The sequence below is a fragment of the Musca vetustissima genome, unplaced genomic scaffold (assembly GCF_032173495.1).
Source record: "Musca vetustissima isolate MV318-11 ecotype Yass unplaced genomic scaffold, APGP_CSIRO_Mvet_v1 utg3405, whole genome shotgun sequence".
Lineage (NCBI taxonomy): Eukaryota > Metazoa > Arthropoda > Insecta > Diptera > Muscidae > Musca > Musca vetustissima.
In genome coordinates this window covers 35167-62194 of record NW_026879560.1, presented here as the reverse complement: position 1 = coordinate 62194, position 27028 = coordinate 35167, and the positions used below count along the sequence as shown (strand labels likewise).

Here is a 27028-nt window from a genome sequence, read left to right as displayed (position 1 = left end):
TAATAAAAAAGCGGGTGCCGATGGGAAACCTGGTGACAGATACACACATCGTGTTGAGGATATGGAAGGAGCATTTTACAAAGTTTCTGATATGAAATAGTGGAGGTGAAGAACCAGAAAGGGAAGGCGGTAAAGAGTTAATACACCTAGCCAAGACGAGGTCAGAATAGCAATCGATCGGCTGGGGAATAATAAAACAGCGGAACTATTCAAGGCTGGTGGTCAGATGCTGGTCAGAAGCATGCACCAGCTGATTAGTACAATTTGGCTTGAGGAATGCATACCCAACGATTGGAACCTCAACATCCTGTCTCCCGCGCCCACAGAAAAAGGAGACAGGACGATATGAGCCAACTAAAGAGGAATAAGTATCCTTACCATCGCATATAAAGTGCTATCCAGCGTACTATGTGAACGACTGAAGCCAATGATCAATGACATTATAGGACCATACCAATGCGGCTTCAGACCTGGCAAATCCACCATGGACCAAATTTACACTCTGCGCCAAATTCTGGAAAATACCCATGAAAAACAAATCGACACATTCCATCTATTCGTCGACTATAAAGCCGCATTCGACAGCCCTATCCGATCAGAGGTGTTTAGAGTCATGTCTGCGTTCAAAATTCCTGCAAAATTAATACGGCTATGCAGGATAACTTTAACTGGGCACAATGTCAGCAGTAAAAGCCGGAAAGGACATGTCGGAGCCCTTTAATACCGAACGAGGATTCAAACAAGGTGACAGTTTGTCGTTTAGTCTTTTTAACATCCTGCTGGAAAAGGACGTACGAGACGTAATGGTGAACAGCAATGGTATTATGTACACCAAACAACACATGTTACTGGCCTACACCGATGACATCGATATAACGGGTCGAACATTGCGAGTGGTAACAGCCACCTTTGAACCAATTTAGAAAGAGCCTGCCAAAGTGGGTCTGGCAGTAAATGGCGAAAAGACCAAGCTGATGGTATTAACGCGCAAGATGTCCAGTAGATTCGAACCAATTGTGAGACTTGAGAACCACAGCTTCGAGGCAGTCAAAGATTTCATATACCTTGGTAAATAATACTAATGACATCAGTTTTGAAATTCGGAGGAGAATAGTGTTGACCAACAGATGCTACTATGGTCCAATTATGCAATTTAGAAACAAGGCCACCACCGACCAGATCAAACTCACACTCTACAAGACGCTGATACTACCCGTGCTGTTATGTGGATCTGAAGTATGTAGTATTTGAGAGAAAAATTCTCCAAAAGATATGCGTTGACGGCGAAAAGTAGCCGTCGAATGAACCATGAGTTGTAGCATCTATTCTCGAACATCGACATAGTCAGACGTATCGAGCTGCAGCCGGACACTCTTGCGAGCTCTGTATTGATGTTACAAAATTCGCATATATATTTTCCAAATTATTTCGATATAAATGCTTAATGCAGTATATCATGTGTAAACTCATTCTTGACATACTGTATATTTTACGTCAAAATCAAATACTTTCTTACTTTTCAAATATCATTTTAAATCATGAGTTGGAGTTTTCGCCGTCGAATGAACCATGAGTTTGTACCATCTATTCTCGGACATCGACATAGTCAGACGTCGATCATGAGTTGGAGTTTTCGCCGTCGAATGAACCATGAGTTTGTACCATCTATTCTCGGACATCGACATAGTCAGACGTATTGAGCTGAAGCGACTACTTTGGCTTGGTCATGTTGTGAGAATGGATGAGGATGCCCCAGCACAAAGGCATATAAAAGCGAGCCTAATGATGGTTCCCGCAGAAGGAAAAGTCCGTGAGTTAGATGGAATGATCAAGGAGAAGAGAACATTTCGAAGGTCATGTTTCATGTTGGAAATCTTTTTTAAGCTCAAATGATCTGTCACAAACTAGTTAAGTAAGAGCATTAGTTTTTGCAAAAAAAAAAAGAGCGAGAGGAAAGTGAGCGCAAATAGTGGTAAAGTAGAAAAATAGTTGTGATATTAATGAAATGTTTACATTTTTTGTAGATTTCTCATGATTATAAGAGGTACATACAGTGTGTGTTCAATAATAATATTATGATATTATAAACTTGGAAAAAGCTAATTGATAGTGTCAAAATTGAATTTTTTATGTATTCAAACTGAAATTGCTATTTCTTTTGTAGTATGTATGTAAAAAAAAAATAAGTTTAATAAATAAACATTTATGTTTATTACAAGGAAAATTAAAAAAAGTTATTATTTATTAAATGTGTAAAGTGATTTTTGACATACTGCATATTTCTCCACAAAAATTTTTTGCATTGAAAAATGGGCATACAATGAGGTTGGGCATACAAACAATTATGCAAAATAAAAATATTTGTAGTTCTGAATACCTCTCGTTTCAGTTCAATGTTTATTTATTGCCCGTCTAATACACAGGCATACCAAATGAATAAATCATTTCCACATTCGGTTAACCTCTCATACCATATTTTTTTATATATCATATTTAGATAATAAAACCATAACGAACCACTTTTTTTAATTAATGAAGTAATAAAATGCATGATGGTCTTGACATTAAATCAACGCAATAGTTCGATGCTGAACATTTAATGCATAATTTCCATTCCAATTAATGTTATGCTCTATTTAATAAAAATAAATACTTACTTTTTTATATTTTCTATTTTTCTTTCAGATCAATTTTGTTTAGGAATATCTACATACTCAAATTGAACCGGAGAAGAAGTAACAGAAAGAAGACAGCAGCATAATGGTTGAATTTCGTTTTGATATACGTCCCCTATTCACGCAACCGATTATCAAGGTTACTTCAAATCTACTGCCACACACATTTCGCGGAGATCGTCGTCAGTGTTTGTGAGTGTTAATTTCATTTTTAATATATCTTTAATATATTTAAAGAAAACAATTCTGAATTGCCTCTTTTTTCAATGGATTAATATTTTTTTAATTTCTTTTATTTCAGAGATGCAACATCAAAAATGTCCGAAATAATTGATCGTCTGGGTCAGTTATCGGCCAATGCCCAAAAACTCAATACCCCCGTGACGACAGCTCAGCGTTTGCGAATGTCTGAGAATCAAACAATCTATTTGATGGCAGATATCAATCAGGGAAATAAGTGAGTATATCTACGAACACATTTCTATGCGATTCTCTCATAATAAAATTAACGGCTATAAATCAACTTAAAAATGGCAATTTAATAAATTGACCGATTAGATATGAATTTTATTTTCTTGTGGTGGTCGTCTGGTCTGATGAACTTACATTCAAATGATTATTAGGCAATTTTTTGTGTTAAGTATTATTAACGCATATCATGATAACGAATTTGAACATTTGTGAGTTTGCTCTTTTTCAAATTTCCATAATAAGTGTTTATTAGATAATGTAGTGTTTTATGGGAATATTTATGAGTAAATGTGAATACTATTTATTGAAAAAAAATCTTAGAAATTGAAGGGATACTTTCACGAAATTGTATATCATGAGAAAAAATAGATAAAAGTTTCAGTATATATTTCAGAAAGGACATATGTTGAAAATCTCAACATAGGCGTGGATTTTTTGAATTTTTTAAAAATATTTTTAGAAGCCTCAAATAGGCGTGATTTTTCAAAATATTATTTAGAGCATAGGTGTGGATTAAGAAAAAATAGAACATAGTCGAGGATTTAAAAAAAAATACAATATAGGCGTGGATTTTTCAAAAAAAAAAAAAAATTAGAATATAGAAGCCTTAACATATGCGTGGATTTTTTTTTATTTTTAACCCTTTCAGTGTTTTTGTCGAATATATTCGACATTTAAAATTACTCTCTTCCTTTGCGATTTGTCGGTTATTGATGTCTTGTTTTTGCTGAAAGACAGTTACAATTGATGTCTTTGTTTTTGCTGAAAGACAGACAAAACTGTCCGAGGGTTAAAATAAGAATTGCTTTTTTTCTAAACTCTGTGCCTTCATATTATTTTAAGTACAACATTTTAGATTTTTATTCCGACAAAAATTTTTTAAGACACTGAAAGGGTTAAAAGCCTCAACATAAGCGTTGAATTTTAAAAGGATTGACTTTGAAGCCTCAACTTAGACGTTGACTTTTAAAAAATATTTTTTAGAAGCCTCAACATAGACTTGGATTTTTAAAATATTTTACAAAGCCTCAATGCACGCGCGGATTTCATAAAAATGTGTTTTTAAAAATGTGTTTTTAAAGCGTTAACATAAGAATGATTTTTTAAAAATATTTTTAAACCCCTAAAAATAGGCTTTATTTTTTAAAAGCCTAAAGATAGGCTTGATTTTTTTTAAATATTTACCCAGAAGCGGTAAAAAAGGCGTGGGTTTTTTAAATATATTTTTTTCGAAGCCTCAGCATAGGCGGATAATACATACATGTATATAATTTCCATATAGAACAAAATTAATGAGTAGGTCTGACCAAAAATAACCGTTTCAAATTTCGTAAATTACGTATGTTCGATTTTCGATTCGATTAATCAAATCTTTATTATTTATGTAGGATTTCATTTACTAAACCTCTATTAATTAAATTGTAGATCCATTTAGTTAAACACGTATTTTTCATGTTACCCGTGTTATTGTTTGATGTACTCTTATAATTATCCCTAATAGTCTCAATAGTTATATTAATTAAATTTGAAATAGGTCAACGACTAATTTTTTGGGGTATTTTATATTTCCTTATACAAGTTCATTTATTCTTCTGGTAAAGATTTATTAATGTTTTATTTGTTAACTTCATTCATTTCTTTTTTTACTTTCAGTGGTGCTGTAATTGGCTTGCTTAAGGTGGGCACCAAAGACCTTTATCTGTTCGACGAAACCGGCCAGACGCGTAAGGTCGAGAACACCCCATGTATTTTAGATTTCTACATACACGAGTCGAGACAGCGGGCTGGTCTCGGCAAGGATCTATTCGAAACCATGTTGGCCGATGAAAAATGGACACCCATTAAATGTTCAGTGGATAGGCCGTCAGAGAAATTATTGGGTTTCCTTAAGAAACATTATGGTTTGGTGCGTACCATACCACAGGCTAATAATTTTGTTCTCTATGAGGGTTTCTTCGATGACGTGAACTCGTCGACAGCCGCTACAAATAAACATACAAATGGTGCCGGCAATGGAATGTACATTACAAATAGGTAAGTCTGCCAAGAAATTATGTCGTGTCACTAATATATATGTTATGCTGTCCTCTACTCCTTCCACAAAAATTCGTTATCCATCCTACATGGCTTGTATGTAATTAATTTCCCCCCTTGGCTTGGCGTCATTTTATGTGGAAGCGTACAGCGGACGGAAGTTCTAATATTTAGTTTTATGATTGTGAAATGAAACGAAATGTAAAATGTGGTTGTTGGTGACTGAGTGACTGACGGCCGGACTGACTTGTGGATGACGTGTCTTAAGGATAATATGTTCGTGCCTTAGTTTTAAAGAAAAGGGCCGCGTGCCAAGCACCTAACATTATTACAAGTCAAAAGAAAGTCGTGTGGCTTGATTTTTTGTTGCTATTTTTTTATAAAATGCATGGGGTTTGTGTGTCGAGTAATATGTTAGATCCTTTGGATTTTTTCTTCACACACACACTTCCATTATTTATGCCTTCATTTATTTGTCGAAGTTCTATTTGGACTATTAAGTTTTGTTTTTTCTTTTTAACACGTAGCGACCGAGTTGTTTGGTCAATATTTATTGTTGGAGAAGTATTCTAATAATAGGAATCAGAAAGTGGCACACATGTGTGGTCGCTTAATATTTCATGGATAATTAGGTTAACAATAATTAGATGTGTATGGGGAAATCTATTTAAAAAGCAGGACGCTATTTATATTCGACAAAATAATGGAATCATAATGATTTTCAATTATTTCTCATTCGAAAAGAATTTACGGAACGAAGTTGCAATGACAAGGGAAAGGCAAAGGAATATCTTACGTGAAACAATATTTTGGTGGGGCTAAAAATTATCTATTTGAACGAAAGTTCTTGGCAAGTATATTTTTTAAGATGACATGTCTTCAGTCATATTGAATTAGAGAGTACTTTTGTAAATTATATCCACCATCTATCTCGAGTCCTTGTGCAAAATTTTCATCCTTATTTCCTTGAACCGTAAACTAAATATGACAAGATGAAATCTTTGACATTAAAATAGTGTACAAATATATCGTACATACGATTTAAGATAGGGTCATCTCAGACAAAAAATCGATATCTGTATGGTTTCGTCGTTCTTTTTCATTTTTACCCGATCCTTGCTCAGAAAATCGTATATCTACGAATACTAATAAAACTCGTGTACTTTGTAGATTATAAATAACTGTCGATTTTTTTTTGAAATATTTACCATAAATTTTAACATTTATGACAGATGCGGATCCCAACATATTTAAAGCGGATTTTCGGATAAAAACCCGATTTTTGTACCGATTTTAATTCATCAATTAAACACCTATATGTCTTTCATTTGGAGCAAACAAAATTTATATGCACTTGGTATAAACCATAAACACAATTGTTAACTGGATCCGATGCTAGAACAGTAAACCCTCTTGTCCTTCCAAATCGTACAAAATGGGACAATTAGACAGATATTTCGTTCTCCCGCCGGTTCTAGTTTATTATTTATCTACTTAATTTTTTTCATGAAATTGGCAATGTTGTTAGCTTTCAAGTTATATGCAAGTTTTATGCAACTTTAATCGGTAATTTAGGAATCAATCTTCCGCAAATAAATGTGATTAAAGCCTTCGCTAAATATTTCATACGATTCTGATTGTTTTTCATAATGTACAAATTATTATAAATTTATTAGTGTTCTTAGATATGCGGCTTCCTGAGCAAGGATCGGATTAAAGTGGAATAGATTGATGAAAACATACGAATATTATTCTCATAAACGATTCTATTCGTCAGAATATTTGAAGTTCAAAATATCTCGTATTGTGGTATTCAGTTTCCGCTCAAGAAAATAAGGACAGAAAGGACGCACAAAGTCTGGCCACAGAAGGGGGATATGTTCTACAAAAAATCTGCCATTCGATTTGTCCTCCGACATATCACAAATACCCTGCAATGGCCGCAAGAGTGTATTGAAAGCTTTTTCTACACGTTAGGGTCTCCACTAAAGACAAGGCAATCACTTCAATTAAACTCAATACTTTGTCCTTCTGCGTTACTAACTGTTGTGCTTTTGCGTGGGTTAAAATACGATTTGATTGTTTTTATGTTGTGAATAAAAGACTTGGTTTATGATTTAACAAACTTAGGCAAAATTTATTCTGGAAATTAAATTTACGTTAGAAAATGTTGAGCGTGCTACGACAGAATTGTAAGAGCTAAGCTTGTACGCGAAAAGGAAAAAATATATGTTATTGTATTTGTGTGTGCAAGAAACAATGATGCCAGATCTATGCTGATTGGCAGGGCTACCCTAACACTAATATACTCACCAAGGGTGTCCATATCCAAGTGGAATTTACCACACCTCCAGGTCAAGAGCTCAATTATATTTATAATCCAAATTATTATTGAAAATTATATTTAAATATCCCTATTGAAGAGCGATTCAAATAATTTGGACCGTACAAGAAAAAACTATTGACACTAACTCGGTGACTTGACTTATGGCGAATTTGTCTATCTGGGGTGTTAATATACTCGCCAATGGCATACCCGCCAAATGGAATTTCCCATACCTCCAGGTCATCAGCTCAATTTTCTCGCATACTGTATTCTATTGTCCAAATTATTATTTTAAAATTATGTTGAAACATCCCTAGTGAAGACCGATTAGAATAATAATAATAATAATCTGTACAAAAAACTATTGGACTATTGTTTTGATGTTTCTAGGCGCATTTCCGACGGAAGTGCCTTGTTATTTGACAGGTCCATGTTTTTACATAGACCCCATCTTATATTTGGTATTATCATTTAAAATTCCTCGTTAATTGAAAATTTTTAATTTGTGGCATTCTTCTCTTTCCACAAACAATTTACAATTTAACACAAATTACTCAGGGTACGAATATTTAAAATAGTGCATGCCAAAAAATGGAAACTCACAGAGGAAATATTACAAGACATTTGACGAAAGTTAATAAAATCTAATAACATACACGAAAGTTTGGATAGGGAAAATCATAAAATTCATTCCAAACCGCAATCAAGATATTGAACATGCAATCTTAGTATTATTTACTTCTTGGCAATTTTGAAAATTAACGACTATAATATTTTTTCAAATCATCTTCTGTATTTGAAAATTAAACTTGGTTTTAATTATACGAGCTCTAACCCAAAAAAATATCATTATTTAGGTATGATCAAAAAATGAACAGTTCATTTATTCCCCTTTAAACAAATCCCCCTCAGATATACGCCCATGTGCTGCATTTCGAGTTTGCTGGAATGTGAAACATTTTCCCAAATTTGGTGTGCTCCATTCCGAATTCCCATAAAATATTGGGAATATAATTCGACCACATATAGCCTTGTGGATTGAAAACGAAATGAGGTCGTACGTGTTTTTCTGAGCACGTACAAGTTGAAAAATAACTCTGAAGTTATATTTAACGTCTTTTTGCAACATTTATTTAAAAAATACAGTATTTACATTAGTTTTTATAGTAAAATTAATGAAAATAAATAAAGTCACACACCTAACTGAGAAAGAAAAATTAGTTTTACGATTACCTACATTGTTTTCCTTACAACCATTGCATTCATACAGAAGTATCCTTTTCTATTGCAGTATAAAGATGAGTCTTCATGTGGTTGAACTATTCGGATGTGTGTTCCATCTACACAGCCTATAACTCATGGAAATCCGAAATTTTAATAAAAATGCAATTTGGATAACCTCATAGTATCTGGTGGAAACTATGGCAATTAATAAGCCAGCAGGCATTTTTTCTCAATTTTGTTGTTAAACAAATTGCAAATTCCACTGAAACATATGTTTTTTTATTAAACTCAGTTCGTAACATATTGAACACAGCTATGCTTTCAAGCCGCACTTTCGCTCGAAATTGAGCACACCATTTTGCGCAACATGGGAATTTAAAAAAGTATGGGAATTCAAAAACTCTCGGAACATGTCACATGGGCGATAATACACTTTTTTCGAAACCAATATACGAATACGAAACGAAACGGTGAAAATGTGAAAATAACATTTTTATCAATCCTAGTATATCTTTGCTGACTCTTTCTAACTTATTACATTATATTCAATTCAATTTCATTTTATATATTTCTTCAAATATTTCCATTCTGTAACTGACGACTTCAACTGATAATATTTTGTTTAATATTTTTTCTTGTATTAATTTCATGTAAAACAAAACCAACAACAAATTAAATTCATTCTCTCTGTAATCATCATCCTCATCATAAACGTCCTGACTAACCAACAAAAAACAACAACAACAATCTAAAAATATTAATATTAAATTAAATTAAAAATATTAAATTGAGCACACCATTTTGCGCAACATGGGAATTTAAAAAAGTATGGGAATTCAAAAACTCTCGGAACATGTCACATGGGCGATAATACACTTTTTTCGAAACCAATATACGAATACGAAACGAAACGGTGAAAATGTGAAAATAACATTTTTATCAATCCTAGTATATCTTTGCTGACTCTTTCTAACTTATTACATTATATTCAATTCAATTTCATTTTATATATTTCTTCAAATATTTCCATTCTGTAACTGACGACTTCAACTGATAATATTTTGTTTAATATTTTTTCTTGTATTAATTTCATGTAAAACAAAACCAACAACAAATTAAATTCATTCTCTCTGTAATCATCATCCTCATCATAAACGTCCTGACTAACCAACAAAAAACAACAACAACAATCTAAAAATATTAAAAAAAAACAAAGTCCTAACACACAACTCTTTGGTGCTACTTATCTGGGTGAAGAGAATAACAAGAAACGAATGCAACGCCAGCTAGAGGCTACACCAAATTTGGCATCACAAATAACACAAATCTCACCAGTTGGACGTTATGGTGCAAGGAGACCAACATGCAGCATGGCCGAGGTAATTAATTGTATTATATTTATATCTAAAATATGTATTTGTAATTTATTAATGTGACTAATTTGAATAATTAACAGAATAACGCTTATAACTTATGACAATATTCGGCTGAATATTGTAAATCTATAGTCTATAACATATTAAATGCGCTCTCAACTATTTGACGAGTATTTGTTGACTTTCTGCCCTCAAAATTCATCCAAGCATTTGCACTTTGTCAATTTACCTTGAACAGACCTACGTAGTTTGAAATGTTCGAAAATTGTTTTGAGTTTTCTTTCACAAACTAAAAATATATGTACACATATACAAAGAGATTATTTCAAAACTATTCCGCACAAATATTTATACAGATTTGAAAACAAATATTTTTTTTTATAATTTAACGGTTATCTTTTAATTGCGAGTGATATATTAGTAGTTCCAATTCAATTTGAAAAATATTAGTACAAAAAAATAGAACAAAACAAAAATGGATTCGAAACGACGTAATCAAACTCCAAGCACTTCCAGCATTACCCATCATCCTAAATCTGCCGAACATCAACGTGTAGCTTCAACAAAAAGTAAAATAAAAATTACGGTAAATATAATAACGAATTTAATTTGTGAATCGTTCGTTTAATTAAGAAATTATAATTTATATGTGGAAGAAAAATCCCAGTCAAGTTAGTCTGACACCCAGTCAAATTGCGGAACAAGAAAAGCTATTGGTAAGTATTTTTTTTCTAAAGAAGTTGGCAAAACAGTCGATACAATTTTTAAATGAAATTTGAAGATTTTCGACCTACAGAAAAAAACCTGCTATTGATGTTTGTATTATCACGATGGTTTATGTTAATCCGATCTATTTTGCAAACTTCCTTAAATGATCCTCATATTTAATTCTGCAATATATTTTTTATATACAGGAACGCAAAAATCCTTTGGATGCCTTGAGTAAAATGAATGTCCGCCAGACAATGTTAGAACGAAGATCGGTAATACGTTTTGACATTTAATATTTATTTATTATTAATTTGCATTTATTTCCAGGGATTGCAAGAAGTCGATGAGGAATATCTGAAGCAAAATGTTTTTCGAAAGGCACAATTTCAACGAAATTCGGTAAAACTAGTTTTATTACTATCCGTATAAACGTGAGGATTGGAGAATAGTTCACAATAAATTCAACAAATTTAGAAAAACGACAATATACTGCCAGAGTTTAGGAATCTTAAAGGATCTGAAGGTTCACATGTTATTTAAGATTTGGAAAAAATATAAGAAAAGACATTGAAGTTTTGCCTTCAAAGAAAGTAGCAGATTCGAAATAGATCGACAATATATACATTCTCAGAGCAGAATTATATTTCATATCATTCAAAAAAAAATGTAGGGTATTTGGTACACCTCACGTTCTAATTTTTTTTATCTCGATATCCTTTGCAGATAGAATGATTACAACAATGTCTTAGAACCCAATCTAAAACGCAGAACAAATCAGATAATTTTCGCCCCCTAAAATTACTAATTTTTTAATAAAAGGGAGAAATTTCGGGGGTACCTTTATATGGGGGTTACCCGAAAAAATGGGGCCATATATATTAAAATTGTTAATGGAGAGATTTGCTGCCCAATATATACGACAACAAAAAATCAAATTACAAAGAATTTGGTTGAAAAACGCGTTGAAGAACTCCAAAATATCGCAAATTGGAAGTAGCCTTATATGGGGGCTACGCGAAAAGATGGGCCTATATATTACAATTTTTAATGGAGATATATCCTACCCAATAAGAACTCGAAGTACTAAATTATAGCCAATTCGTTTATAAAACGCGCCCAAGAACCCCAAAATAACGAAAACTGGGGCTATCCGAAAAATGGACCTATAGTTATAAGTTTTAGTGCAGTAATTTGGTACCCAATAAGAATCCAATGTACAAAATTTCAGCGAATTCAGTTATAAAACGCGCCCAAGAACAAGAAGTACTAAATTATAGCCAATTCGGTCGAAAAATAAGATCAGAACCCCCAAAATACCGAAAACTGGGGGTACCCTTATATGTCCGAAAAAATTGAGTTTTATTTATAATTTTTAGTAGGGAGATTTGCTGCCCAATAAGAACTCAAAGTACTAAATGTCAGCGAATTCAGTTGGAAAAAGCGCCAAGAACCTCAAAACACCAACATATTGGGGGTACCCTTATATGGGAGCTATGCCTAAACGAGGACCGATATAGCATATCTTCGAACTTGACCTACCTGCAGACAAAAGACTATGCAACATTTTGGCGATCTATCTCAATTCGTTTAGACGCTGATTACAACAGGCAGACGGACATGCTTAAATCGTCACAGAATTTTACGCTGACCAAGACTATATATACGGAAAAACGAAACTTATATACCCTCCATATTATGGCGGAGGGTATAAAAAAGGCATCAGTATCAATCGAGATTACAACAGTCAGACGAACATGGCTAAATCGATATAGGTAAAATGTTATTCTGCGGTTTCATGTGAATATTTCTAGGTGTTATCAACTGATTGACCAATTTAATATACTCCGTAGTTGTTTTCAATAGTAAATCCCAAAATTATTTTTTAAAATAGAAACAATTCATGCTAGACTAATAATAGTTGTTTTTCATACATAGGGTTTAAATAATGAAAATAACACCCAAAATCATACCCTAACGTCAGCCGTCCATGCAGCTGGTCAACCATCAATTGTAAGTATTTGAATAGTGGGAAAATCTATATCATATTGGAAATCACTATTTAGATATTTCAATGTTTCCAAAAACTAAAAAGTAAATGAAAATTGAATTTGCAATTATTTTTTGCCATCTACATATCGTTTTCCTATAAATCTCAAGGTGAAAACAAAAGATTAATCAAAAAATAAAATATTACAAATAGAGTACAACATATTGTGATAGGTAAACGTTAGACTTGATATATTAAATGATTTTCTATTGTGTATAGCCACACAATGAAACACATTATTCAAATGTTGATCCAAATCAAGCAATTGGACATCCCCAGCAACAACAAATAAATCAACAGCCATCTGTTGTACCGAAAACAAGTTCAAGTTCCGGAGATAACCAAGTAAATTATTACATATAATTCCATTTACTAGAGTAATTGATTTTTATCCAATTTATTTTTTCAACATTTCCTTAAAAAAAACAAAAAAAGGCATCAGTACCAGGAAGTCAACAACAAGTGCCGTCGCAAATGATACCACAACAGGTAGTCGCAAATGCACAGCAGCATCATCAAAATCACCAACAACACTCAGGACATCATCAACAAACACCTATGGCAATGTCGTCGCCACCTTTAAACGTTGCATCCATGCCCGAACCTGAGATGTGTACCACTTGTCCTAATTGCCAGACAACAATATATCTGGTGCCAGCAGCAGCAGCAGCAGCTCAAACGACAAACCAAAACCAACACACAATTCATGAAGTACCAGCACCAACAAATGCACAGTCCGAGCCACAGGCTGCAAGGGGATCAAACTAAAATTGTCAGCAGAACACGGCATTGTTTAACTTCTTTCTATTTATATAAAAAAAAAACTAAATTGTTATTGTAATTGTTATTTCTCTTCTTATTTAAAAATTGTTGTTTTTATCAATGGATTTATTTTTTATTTGCGAAATTTATTTGATGAGATTCCATAACATTTATTTATATTTTAATTTTTATACATGTAAATGGAAAATAATTTGGAATCAATTGTCGTGAATGGTTATTAGTTGCTCCTACAAGGACATATCAATTATGGAGAGTGGAGGGTAAAAGTCCAAATCTAAATTTTTATTTTATAAATTTTAGTTTTGCCACTAGATTTATAGATTTAAGATATATAATAACATATATTTTAAAAAGGAAAATGTTTCTCAAATCTCAACAAGCGTAGATTTTTAAAATAATTTTTTTTCAAGGCACAAAAAGGCGTAGATTTTTAAAATAATTTATTTCTCAAGGTCTAAAAAGAACTAGATTTTTAAAATAATTTGTTTTCTCAAGGCCCAAAAAGGCGTATATTTTTAAAATAATGTTTTCCATTGCCCAAAAAAGGCGTAGATTTTTAAAATAATTTGTTTTCTCAAGGCCCAAAAAAGGCGTAGATTATTAAAATAATTTGTTTTCTCAAGGCCCAAAAAAGGCGTAGATTTTTAAAATAATTTGTTTTCTCAAAGCCCAACAAAGGCGTAGATTTTTAAAATAATTTGTTTTCTCAAGGCCCAAAAAGGCGTAGATTTTTAAAATAATTTGTTTTCTCAAGGCCCAAAAAAGGCGTAGATTTTTATAATAACTTTTTCTCAAGACCCAAAATAGGGTAGATTTTTTAAATTATTTTTTTTTCTCAACGCCTAAAAAAGCATCGATTTTTTAAGTAATCTTTTCTCATGGCCCAAAAAGACGTAGATTTTTAAAATAATTTTTTCTCAAGTCTGAGATTAAATAAACATTTTTTTATTAAATTACCATTTATTGTTTAAATATTTTTGGATCATTGCCAACAATTTGTCAGCATATCCTTTTATACTCTGATGTTAAGCATGATTTCTTTTTGCGTTAAGTAGATAAATTCCTTACGACTGACGAAAGGGTCCTTTACATTGGCTCAAAGCCAATGTCTTACTTTTTATGCAAAGCAGTTCAAATAGTTTTCACTTTCCTGCGGTTGTGTATGTGTGTGAGTGTAACCTAAATCTAGACACAATGTAGATATGTACTACTTTTTAGAATTTCATTTTCAATAGAATAATTAGGCGTATCACATATCCATTTGTATTAAAAAAATAATTTTCTTATTGATTTTCAAGCTCTATAAAAACAACATTCCGTAAAAGAGTTATTAAAGTTGCGCTTTAAAATTGCCTAAAATCAAAGTTTATAGTTGCGAATTTTTATAATTTAAAAACTGGCCTCGTATCGTATCAGAATTTCAATTGACAATATTTGAGGTGTGTATGTAAAAAACGTTTCTCTTCTCAAAAAAATGGTCAGCACTTTATTTTTTGACTCTATTGTCTGTTTTCCATGTCAGCCCAGTCAAGGGGGGATGGGGTCGTTTTTAGTATAACAAAAGAACAACAACACAAAATTGGCATATTGTTGCAAATATCACGAAGGATGAATGCAGCAGGAAACCTATTGTAATATGTTGTCTTATTTTATTCCACACAATGTTTTCTTTTTGCTTCCATAACTTGCCTCCTTTGCATAGCCTGTATTTCATATGGCGAAGACAAACTAAGCCAAGAAGACAAACATGTGCCAAAGAAGAAATTCAAGACAAAGGAGCTAAACAATTACACCACATGTGTGTTGAAAAGACTCAATTGCTTGGAAGGAGGCCATGCTAGAAATCCTTTTTTTCATTTCACATGACATTGTTTATGTTTTTGCGCTAGTGGTCGATAATGAGGTTTCTTTGTTGCTGGCCACTGTTGCAACAGCCTGTCGCTGCTTCTGCTGCGACTGTCACAATTTAAATGAAAGTGAAATTTTGTTTTGCCAGAAAAGAAAACATGTATTTTGCCTCGACTAATATCATATTCTGTTTTTTAGTCACATAGAATATTCCATTGGATATAGTCAAACATTTTGAATAAGTCTCATCAGTTTTATACGCTTTCTGTTTTCTTCTTACAGATAATTCACAGTGGAACGACACCAACTAAAGGCGCTGAATCGGGCAGGTAAATATCCAAGTTGCAATTATTAGAAATGCTTGCGCTTTAATCATTCCATCGTGCATTGCATTATTAACATGAAAATACTCTCAGTGTGATATACTAAGTTAATTTTATTTATTTATTGTCTTTGCTTTTTGTTTTTATTTCGACAAACCAATTTGGTTTTTTTTTCAAGAAAATTTTGGATTTTTTTTCAATTTTATTTTTATAGCCACGTGGCTAATTAAAAATTAAAGGAGGCCTTCGCCAAAGTCCTTTATTTCAGTTTACTTATTAAAATTTGGAACCAATTGGATTAACCTGACGTGTTTAGTAAACTCCAGTTAAAAAAAAACACATAGCTTCGAGAAAGATTTTAGAAGCAATCCTCGAATGGATCTACAATTTTGTGCGGCATTTTTGAGTGCTTACAGGACTTCCCAATAAGATATGTTATTGTGGTATTCAAAGAAAGGCGTAGATTTTTAAAATCATTTTTTCTCAATGCCCAAAAAGGCGTAGATTTTTATATACACGGGATAAAAAATAAAAATTTCTTAATAAGATTTGGAACCAATTGAATTAACCTGACGTGTTTAGAAACCTCCAGTTAAAAAAACACATAGTTTCGAGAAAGATTTTAAAAGCAATTCTCTGATGGATTTAAGTTTTTGTGGTATTCAAAGAAAAATTCAATTGTTAATTATCAGATGTTTTTCTCTATATAACAAAGAGACGAGCCTATATTGAAATACAATATCAGCGAAGTGTATCCACTACGAGCACGTTCCATGAACTTTTGCATAACCAAATCGAAAAATGGTCCCGATACCCTCCCGTTATTTATTAATTTATTACTTACTTACATAGCTGGCTTGTGACAGAACATTTGTTACATAAGCCAAGCTTAAGAAAGATTTCCAGGTGGGTCGATGTTGTACGTAGCACTTTCAATTTTCAAGACCATGCCCCGAGATGATGTCTTTTAAGGGCCCCATACACTATACATCATGCCGTACAGCATTTATAATAGTATGTGTTATTTTTTGAAAGTTTATTTATGTATGTGTGACACACACAATGCATGAAGAAAATCAAAATAGTTTTGATTTTGAAAATGAAACCCTATCAATCTGGTGAATAATATTCATTTTGAATGTTGTCAGTAAATAGTTTTGTGTACAAAAATAATAGAATTGTGACGGAATAAAAAAACAGCTGAATTTACGACTATGCAATTTTTGGGACAAACATCGATTTTTTGGAATAGTGATTGAAGAGTTTGCCATACACTAGTCAATCTCACATATACAAAAAGGGGTTCATCGGCATGACGGCATGATTTATAGTGTATGGGGCCCTTTACTTGATATTTCTATCGAATGCATGGCCTTACCCTTCTACGTGATCCATGAGTTGGCTTGCGTTCATGGCCTTACCCTTTAACGTGATCCAACAGTTGGCTCGCGTTTATATGCCTTTTGAGCTGGGACATACTCGTTGGAAGGCGATATTCATCGTCGACGCAAATCGCCCCATAGATCTTTTGGAGAATTTAGCTCTTAAGCACTCCAAGAGCTGCCTCATCTGCTTGCGCAAGTACCCATGATTCTGATCCATACAACCAGCACAGGTAGTATCAGTGTTTTGTAGAGTGTCAGTTTGATCTGGCGAGAGGTGGCCTTGTTTTTGAATTACATACTTAGTCCACAGTAGCATCTATTGGCCAATACTATTCTCCTCCGAATTTCAAAACCTGATGTCATTAGTTGTATTTATAGCGGTACTAAGGTATATCTAGTTCTCTTGCGCGATGATACTCTCTGCTTGGTATTTTCGCCATTTACTACCAGATCAACTTTGCCAAATTCCTTCTCAATTTGTTCAAAGGTGACTGTTTCCGCTCGCAATGTTCGACCCATTATGTCGATGTCATCGGCGTAGGCGGGTAACATTTGTTGTTTGGTGTACAAATTGTCATTTTTGTTCACTGCTAACCTTATGCCCAGGAATGCCGAACGCAGACATGGCTTTAAACACCTCTGAACGGATAGGTTTGTCCAATGCGGCTTTATTGTCGACGAATATATGGCATGTGTCGATATGTTTTTCGTGGGCTTTTTCCAGGATCTGACGCAGAGTGAAAATCTGGTCAATGGTAAATTTGCCAGACCTGAAGCGGCATTGAAGCCATTTACCATCACACAGTACGCTGGATAGCACTTCATTTACGATTGGAATAAGACTTATTCCCCTATATATTGCACACATCTTACTACAGTAGTACGTTTACATTGTACCGGATTTCGTTAACTCAGAGGGTTTAAATTGTCAATTCCATTGTATATATCAAATAAACCCTAATTAGGTAGGTTAGCGCCGAAAAAGTTTTAATGTAAATGCCGTTTTGTCTCTTTTTTTCTGCACGGGATACAGGATGCTGAGGTTCTAATCATGCATTCCTTCAGCGAAATTGTACTAATCAGCTGGGGCATGCTCCTGACCGGCATCTGATTACCGGTCTTGAAGAGTTCGGCTGATTTATTGTTCTTCAGCCGATTTATTGTTATTCTGACCTCGTCATGGCTAGGTGGTTTTAACTCTATAACGTTATCTCTTATTGGTTCTGAAATATCTTCTACACCACCATTATTTGATACCAGAATCTTTGCAAAATACTCCTTCCAAATCCTCAACAGGCTATCGGTATCTGTCAGGTTTCCAACTTCATCTCTACATGTGCCTGCGCCAAATCCTTTGGTTTGGTAATTTATTCGTTGGTAAAATTTCCGGACTTCATTCTGACTTCTGTGTTCTTTTCTCTCGATAATTCTCTCTTGCATTGCCTGTTGCTACTGTTTGCACGGTTGCCCTATACGCTGCATTTTTCAACCCCGTAGCATTACGACACTCCTGAACGTACCACAGGTTTCATGGTACCCAAGTATTGCTTTCGCTGCAGTTTGTAGGGAGTGGGCAATTCTCTGCCATAGAGCTTCTATATTATTATTGGGACAGGGAGTACTTTCGTCAAGCAGATGTGTTTGCAGCTTTTCGACGTCGAGTTTCCGTTTTGTGTTAGATCGCACCTTTGTTGCTACATTAAGACGAAGGCGAACTTGGGTGCTACAGTGTAGTTGTCCAAATCGATATTCGCTTCTCGGATCGATCGAACGTCTAAAACACTAGATGAATGCCTTCCATATATCACAACATGATCAATTTGATTTCTCGCTGTTTGTTCTGGAGGCATCCAAGTAGCCTTGTGTACATCGAGTTGGTGCTGAATCTAGTGCTGCTAATTACCATGTATTTTGCTGCCGCGAAGTCAATCAACCTCATTTATTAATTTATAATAATTAATAAATAACACTGTGAAAACATTTTTTGGTAGTAGTGAAAAAGCCCCATAAAACCCCAGATGGTAAATTCGCCAAAGGTCAAGCTTTAGAGATATGGCTTAATACATTTCTTGCTGGCATGACAGGTTATTTAAAAATTTTTCTCAATTACCAATATTTTCAAATCAAATTGGTTACTAATTTCTATAGATTAATTTGTTCGTTTTATTTTGTTTCATTATTTTTATTTCATTGCATTATTTTTATTACATAATTTTTATTTTATTTCATTTTTTATTTATTATTTCATTTCAGAATATCATAATTTTTATTGCGGATTTCATTGTACAAACTCACCTTTGGTAGCTGATTTTCTTTTTTGTTTTCTTTAATTTTATTCTTTACTACTTTATTTTAAAATTTTAGTTTCATTTTTATAAAACAAAATAATAAAAACAAATACTTTCTTATAATATATATATATTTTATAGTTAGAAAGTTTCTAAAATTTAATATATAACTAAAATATGATAACATAGAAACAAACTAACATTTGTTACTCTTTTCTTTATAAATAGTAAAAAAATATGTATTTTATTTTTTTATGTTGAGAAATGCATTTAAAGAAATAAAAATGGCAGCACATTTAATATTTAGTTTAGTTTGTTTTTAAAATGTTTAAATTTCATGTGATTTTTTATATATTTTCTGTTGTTTAATGTATAATTTTAAGTTTTCTATTTTTTAACTATTTGTTTTGTTTTTAATAAATTTTAATTTTTGCCAGCGCCTTTTTTACGAAAAAAAAATACATTTCTTTATATTAATTTAATAAACAAAACACACACACAAAAAGACCATTCATCATCAAAATGAATTTTTATTTTTTAATAATGAGCTAAGCAAGCAATGGATTTTTTTTTAGATATTAGGTATTTTATAATAAATTGAAATTACCATGTGAAGGCAAATTGCAGGAGGGGAATAAAACGAATCCCACTGTTATATCTTCTTAAATTTGCCGGTTTTTAGTATAACAAATATTGAACATGTTTTATTTATTCGAAGTTTACGGCGAGAGAATTCTAGGCCAACGTTTTGCAGTAGCTCAAACCGATTTTGCCAATAAAGTAGCCAATGGGCGGTTTAGCAGATCCCTCAATCGGTAGATTGGACCACTGTGAACTTCCTCGGGCAAGCTCATTCTATCTCACTCCTCGCTATAGCAAACACAAGGCTTACGTTTAGCCTTTTTCATTTCACTATTGTACCTATTGAATTGTTCTCTATAAACGTCCCAATTTGTATTATGTTTCGTTTTACTAGATTTATTATATGCTTTCCTAGCAGCCTTTCTCAATGCCTTTCTGTTTTCCTCTATAAGCTTTCTGTTTTCCTCCAGACGTAGGAATCTGAAAAAATATCTTCTTATGATCCCCAGAGTTGTCCATATTTGTACCGGCTGAGATATCTTACCAGTGTATCTCAAAGGACAAGAAGCCTTATAGATTCTCAACAGAGTATCTGTGACATTATTCACAGCTTTCTTAACATCCTCATTCGTCCAAATGCTAAATTGCAGCCTTTTCGGTTGGGCAATGAGCCTAAAACCTTCAAACTACACATAATTGGTCAGTAACGGTAGCTATACCAAAACGTGAACCGATATACTCCACACTAACAACCAAACATTCTTAAATATTACAATCCCCATCATGATTTCAGCAGACGGACGAACATGGAATTTTATTTCGATCAAGAGTAAGGAAGAGCTAAGATCGAAATAGCACTTCCAGTTCGGTCAGTTGTGAATGTTTTGCCCATTGTTTCCTTCGGCAGCTTTGGCAAAAAAACGTTATAAAATGCCTCCCCGACAGTAATCATCGACATGGCTCCCGATGACTTTTTCCTCTTGCAAAAAATTAATGAATGATTTCGGTGGTAGGGTTACCCTCCCTTATATCCAAATATCCATTATATGCAAAACTTAGCCATCTCTGCGGTGGCAGTCTGCTGAACCATTTCGAAGTTTGACAGAACAAAAGTAGCAATTTATATAAGACAGATCTGTTAAATTTCTACTCTATTGGTCATAAATGACAATTAATAAAATGAAAATAGAAGAATGGGTTTAATTTTTCCATTGTTTTTGCTCGTTGTTCTTTTATTTTCCCCCTTTTTCCCGACTTCTATTAACTTTCTTTTACAAAAATTCACTCTCAAAAATGTTTTTTTTTACACAAAAATAGTATTGAACAACAAAAAGTCGATGTTGTTCTTGAAAATCTGCAAAATTTACATGTCGAAGAAAATAATAAATTCGAATTACAACAACAAGAACAACAAGACACAACAAATGCTATAGAAGACGATTTACAAACGCAACCCGATTTAGAAGAACCCGAAGTTTCCAACGATATTGAAAGCAACATGGAACACACCACCGCCGCCGAACATGAACCGTCCAATAGTCAACAAAACTCATCATTTGTACAGACACCATCACAGGCTTCCAAGGCGACGGCATCGATTGTCGGTTCGGATAGCCATAAGTCACCGCCGACATTCCAATTGAGCAAACAACACACGGGCATGAAAAATCGCTCGTATGGTGTCGGTATGGCTGTAACGCCCACCACAAAAATGGAATTCGATCAGGAGTCACGTGAAGATTTCGGTGTGGTAAAAATTACTCGTCCCATTGGGAAGTGTGCCCTGTCGCCAACAGCCAGTCATCCGGGTGACGATGTTATATCCACAGTGTCAAGTGGTGAAGGTCTCACCGATCAGGGTTATAATGATTTGAAGTTTTATCACAATAAATTGTGGTAATTTCATATCATTTGTTAAACGGACATACAAAAACAAATATCATTTAACGAACACCATATTAAACATTTAAAGGCATATATTAGAAAAATAAAAGAAAACAACAACATAACATAGTTTAGAGTTTAAGAAGGTCAACGTTTTGAGTATTTCAAGTTACACATTTGATAATGTTTTGTTAATGAAAATAATTATTTACTGATATCCCATTTTTTGGAATACCAAAAAAAAAAATTAAATATTTTTAACAGAAACCATTTGTCGCTAAGTAACTAATTGTTCATAACAACAACAAAATAATAAAAAAAAATACCACACCACAAATCCACGTTCATAATTTTCCCCCCAATCCCCCTTTCTTTTTAATTCCTTTCACTAATTTTGTCACTATAGTAGTTGACCCACCTCACAATGTTCCAACCCGTTTTTTATTAAAACTACACTCTATGCAAGCTGTTATACTCGAGCACTGCTTCTCAAACTGTATGTTAGTCTATATGATTTTTGTTCATGTCCAATGTATGGAGTTTGGTGAATAAACTTAAATAACATTGCTTGGAAAACGATTTAAAATGTACGCCATTATAAAACACATGCCACAATAATACAAAAAGCAACTCTGTATGTAGCGGCTTATTCCGTCAGATATAAAATCAATATACGCTACTAAAATGAATGAAACGTCATGATTTCTTTCCAATGTCGTAAAGGCAATTTTTGATCTACTATTTCGGTAATATTTACCGTCGCATATTTCATATTAAAATTATCTGTTCCAGAACCTGCAGTAATTTTCTATTAATCGATGTTACTTTTATAAATTTGAAAATTTTTACAATTTTTTGAGTACGTCGTCACATATTTCATATTAAAATTATCTGTTCCAGAACCTGCAGTAAATTTGAAAATTTTTACAATTTTTTGAGTACTCATCTCTCTACTGTGGAGTGGTTGTTTAAGAATGGACCTGAAGTTGACCCATTTAACGACTTCCAGAAATGTGAGAATTTCTGTACATGTCTTCCTGTCATAAAAAATATTTAATTTCCCACATATTTATTTAGCGGGCTTTTGACAAAACATTTGTTCCATTTGTTCCAGCCGAGCTTTAAAAAGATTTCCAGGGGCGTCGGTCTTGCGCGCAGCTTTTCCAATTTAAAATACCATGTTTCGCAATGTTCTCCCCCACTTGGTTTTTCCATCTACTTCGTGGTCTTCCCCTTCTACTTGAGCCATCAATTGGTTCGCTTTTATATACCTTTTGAGCTGGGCCATCCTCATCCATTCTCACGCCATGACCTTGCCAACTTAGTCACTACAGCTCGATACGTCTGATAATTCCGATGTCCGAGAATAAATGATACAACTCATGGCGATATTCACCGTCAACGCCGAGAATTTTTCTCTCAAACACTCCAAGAGCTGTCTCATCTACTTGCACAAGTACTCATGCTTCTCATCCATAAACAAGCACGGGTCTTGTAGGGTGTGATTTTGGTCTGGCGGGAGGTGGCCTTGTAGTAGCATCTGTTGGACCAACCGGATTTCAAAACTGTTGTCATTAGTTTTATTTATGGCGGTACCAAGGTATATAAATTTTTTGTCTACTTCGAAGCTGTAGTTCTCAAATTCCACAATTGGCAGGAGTCTACTGGACGTCTTGCGCGTTTATACCATCAGCTTGGTCTTTTCGCCATTTACTGACAGACCCATTTTGGCAGACTCCTTCTCAATTTGTTCATAGGTGGGTGGGCTTTTACTGCTCGCAATGTTCGACCCATTATATCGATATCATCGGCGTAGGCGAGTAACATGTGCCATTTCTGTTCACCTCTGCCTCTCGTATAACATTTTCCAGCAGGCTGTTCAAAAGATCACACGACAAACTGTCAGTTTGTCTGAATCCTCGTTCGGTATTAACACATTGACTGCCACGCGTGTTTACAACAAAATCCCCGTCAGGCCACCCGTACCACTGTAAGACGAAATACGCATTGCATCGCCGTTCGCAGAAATAATTTGGGGAAAAGCCTTAGACGCGCATGCAAGCGGTGTTACGCAAATAAAAGAGAAGAACTCGAACGATCAAAGGTACGAGCAAATCTCAGAAAACTCACTACTTTTTGTACAAGCTGCCGTGGTCAACCGCAACATTGCAGTGAATGCTTCAATATTCAATGTAAATAATTTTGTTAATAAACGATGTTTAAAAACATCGTAATTTGGAAGGAGTCACCCGACGTGTCCTGATGAGAACTCTTGCTGTCACCCGAATACGGGTGACGTGGCCTTATGAGAACTTTTGCTATCACCCGAATACGGGTGACACGGCAGTTAACGTGTTAAGGGGACCCCCCCCCCCCATTCTCGGGGTCAAAATTTTTGTTGACATAATTTGAATCTAAACTGATTAAAGAATGTCTCTACAAAATTTCAAGTGAAAATCTCAAGAACTCTTGAAGATATATCCGATTTATTGTGTCCGCATCAAGTGACGGCTGAAGGGCTTCTCAAACTTTAAACGCGTTTTTCTCTAAACATTTTTTTGCGAATGGCGGGCACGATAACTCAAAAACTAATAATCCAATCGGTTCCAAATTTTGCAACGTTTCTCTGGGAGTGTATAGCTCTCGTATGAACTAGGATAAAGCCAATCGGTGAAGATCTTCCTTATTTTTAACTTGTTTTTTGGTCAAAAATCGGTGATTTTCCAAAAATATTTTTTCAAAGGTCCACCATTTTGTTAATTTTAGAGCGAAGCCAATAATCCTAGTTCATACGAGAGCCAGACATGTACTCTTTCTAACACCGTTTGAATTTTCGGATTCCGATGTTCCATCGAGGAGTTATCATGCCCGCCATCAAAAATAAGGACTTTTCTTTAATTACAAAAAACAACAACAAAACAATAACAAAATTTTGTTGTAAATTTTTTTCTTCTCTTTTAAATCTTCAATTATATATGTGCCAAGTTACAAACCTTAACAAGCATTGGTATTGATTTACCAGCCCATTGAAAATCTTGAAAAAATAAAATCGAGAATGGGGGGGGGGGGGTTCCCTTAAAGGGCTTATTTTGCAGGAATGCCTTATGCACACATGGCTTTTAACACCTCTGAACAATAGGACTGTCGACAGAGTGAAAATCTGGTCAAAGGTGGATTTGGCAATCCTGAAGCCGCATTGGTATGGTCCAATAATGTCATTGACCATTGGCTTGCGTCGTTCACGCAGTAGCTCTTTCCTACATAGCTACTTTTTTTAACCTACGAACATCGCTCACAATGTTGTGGTCTCAATAAAGGGAGAAAACACCAAATTCCAAACTTCAACATATATTAAATCCAACAAAAAAATGTAAATTCCTCACATCATTTAATATCCGAACATATCAGTATGCAATCTTGGTATTTATTGCATTCAAATCCAAATATCAAAAACAACGTCGGCAGATTTTAATATCGATTTAACAATTGGAATTGAAGTCGATCCCTAGCCTGGAATCCTCTGTAAAATGTTTTGCTCAAAATTGAACTCAAAACTTATCAACCGAAATTCCTTCATATATGTTCCTTATAATTATAATTTGTTTAAATTCAATAATTTTTGCTTATTGTTATATTTATGTTACTGTTATTGCCTTTGGCTTTTATTTTTTGTTCTACCAGCATCAATAATCCTAAGTACCTAAATAATAAAAAAATAACCAAAATATATGTATATTAAAAAAAATAAATATTATTGCACTCAGTTCCAAGGAACTATACTGAATTACATAGCTTGCTATCTAGCCGATGTGTTATAGCCTTAGTTAATTAAACTTTATTTTCGGCTACATATATATTGTGTACGAAACAAATATAGATTCACAAGTTAATTTTTATTTAAATTTGTTATATCGTGATAAAATTCATAATTTTGTTTTATTAGCTAAATCGGTTTTCCATACAAAATTAAATCATCTAATTATATCGATTTGTTGGAAATCCCGTACGAAATCGAGATAATTTCAAATACAAAACTGTTTTTACCATGGCATTCCCTTAAAGTACGAAAATTAAACAATTTTAAATTAAAAAAATATATATAATGAGCATTAAGCTACAACAATAAAAATCTACATCGTTTTAACGCGATGTAAAATACAAGTTTCCAAAAAGTTATTAACAAAATTGAGTGAACCTATTTTCTTTCGTTCGCTGTGTGTATGTACATATACTATATACATTTTGTAATTCAGTGTATTTTCTTTATAAAGCCAACACATTACTCTAAACTGCAATTACAAAATACGCTAATCGCTAATACACTCACCCACAAGCACACACACACACTAATTTACATCAACAATAATTTCCACAATTTCAGCGAAGATTTACAAATGAAAAGTGAAAATATTAGCACAAACTAAAAAGTATGTACTCACTACTGTAATAATCTATACATAAATACCGAATACATTACAACAATATATTAACAAAAATTAACAAAAATAATATATGTATAATTTTTGTTTTTGGTATAATTTTTGAAATATCGAACACAACAAATTTATTTACAATTCAATATTAACAATACCAAACATCAATGTATTTCTTCCAATTACAGTGGTCAAACATATGAAAAATTAAATGCTGATTATATTCTCTAAGCAGCTAATGAAAGATTTATATATCTCTTTACATACATACATATATTCATAACAGATAAAAGAAACATTTATGATACGACATAGGCTCTTTAGATCTGCTACATACATAATTTTATAAATTATTTCTAATGAAAAAAATACAAAATTATAAAATTTTCTAATATTAAACAAAATGAGATCCACGTTCTTGTCTTGTGGTCAAATACCAATATTGTATCAATGGCATACATAATAAATAAATAATATATGAAAATACAAAAAGCGTTGTAATTTTGTGGTATAATTTTTATATTAAGGTAAGTATATATGGAGGTATATTATCGTGCAAAATCATTGTCAATATGGGATACAACTTTGGAATTTCCTCGAACCAGTTGTGCAACACACATTTATATTGTTATAAAGTA

At 33.4% G+C, this 27028-nt stretch overlaps 1 protein-coding gene across 2 annotated transcripts; it reads left to right on the top strand.

Annotated features, from left to right (window-relative positions):
- The first annotated feature begins 2745 nt into the window (after positions 1-2745).
- Positions 2746-26634, top strand: LOC133324482 (alpha-tubulin N-acetyltransferase 1). 2 transcript variants are annotated; one of them, XM_061533314.1, is made up of 6 exons: positions 2746-2867; positions 2977-3132; positions 4800-5180; positions 9947-10109; positions 15778-15824; positions 26579-26634. In XM_061533314.1, the coding sequence occupies exons 1-6, from the start codon at positions 2761-2763 to the stop codon at positions 26619-26621; spliced, it is 897 nt and encodes a 298-aa protein (XP_061389298.1). In that variant the 5' UTR covers positions 2746-2760; the 3' UTR covers positions 26622-26634. The 2 variants fall into 2 exon arrangements, with proteins under 2 accessions (XP_061389298.1, XP_061389299.1); XM_061533315.1 differs by lacking the exon at positions 26579-26634 and adding an exon at positions 26339-26394.
- Positions 26635-27028: the final 394 nt, after the last annotated feature.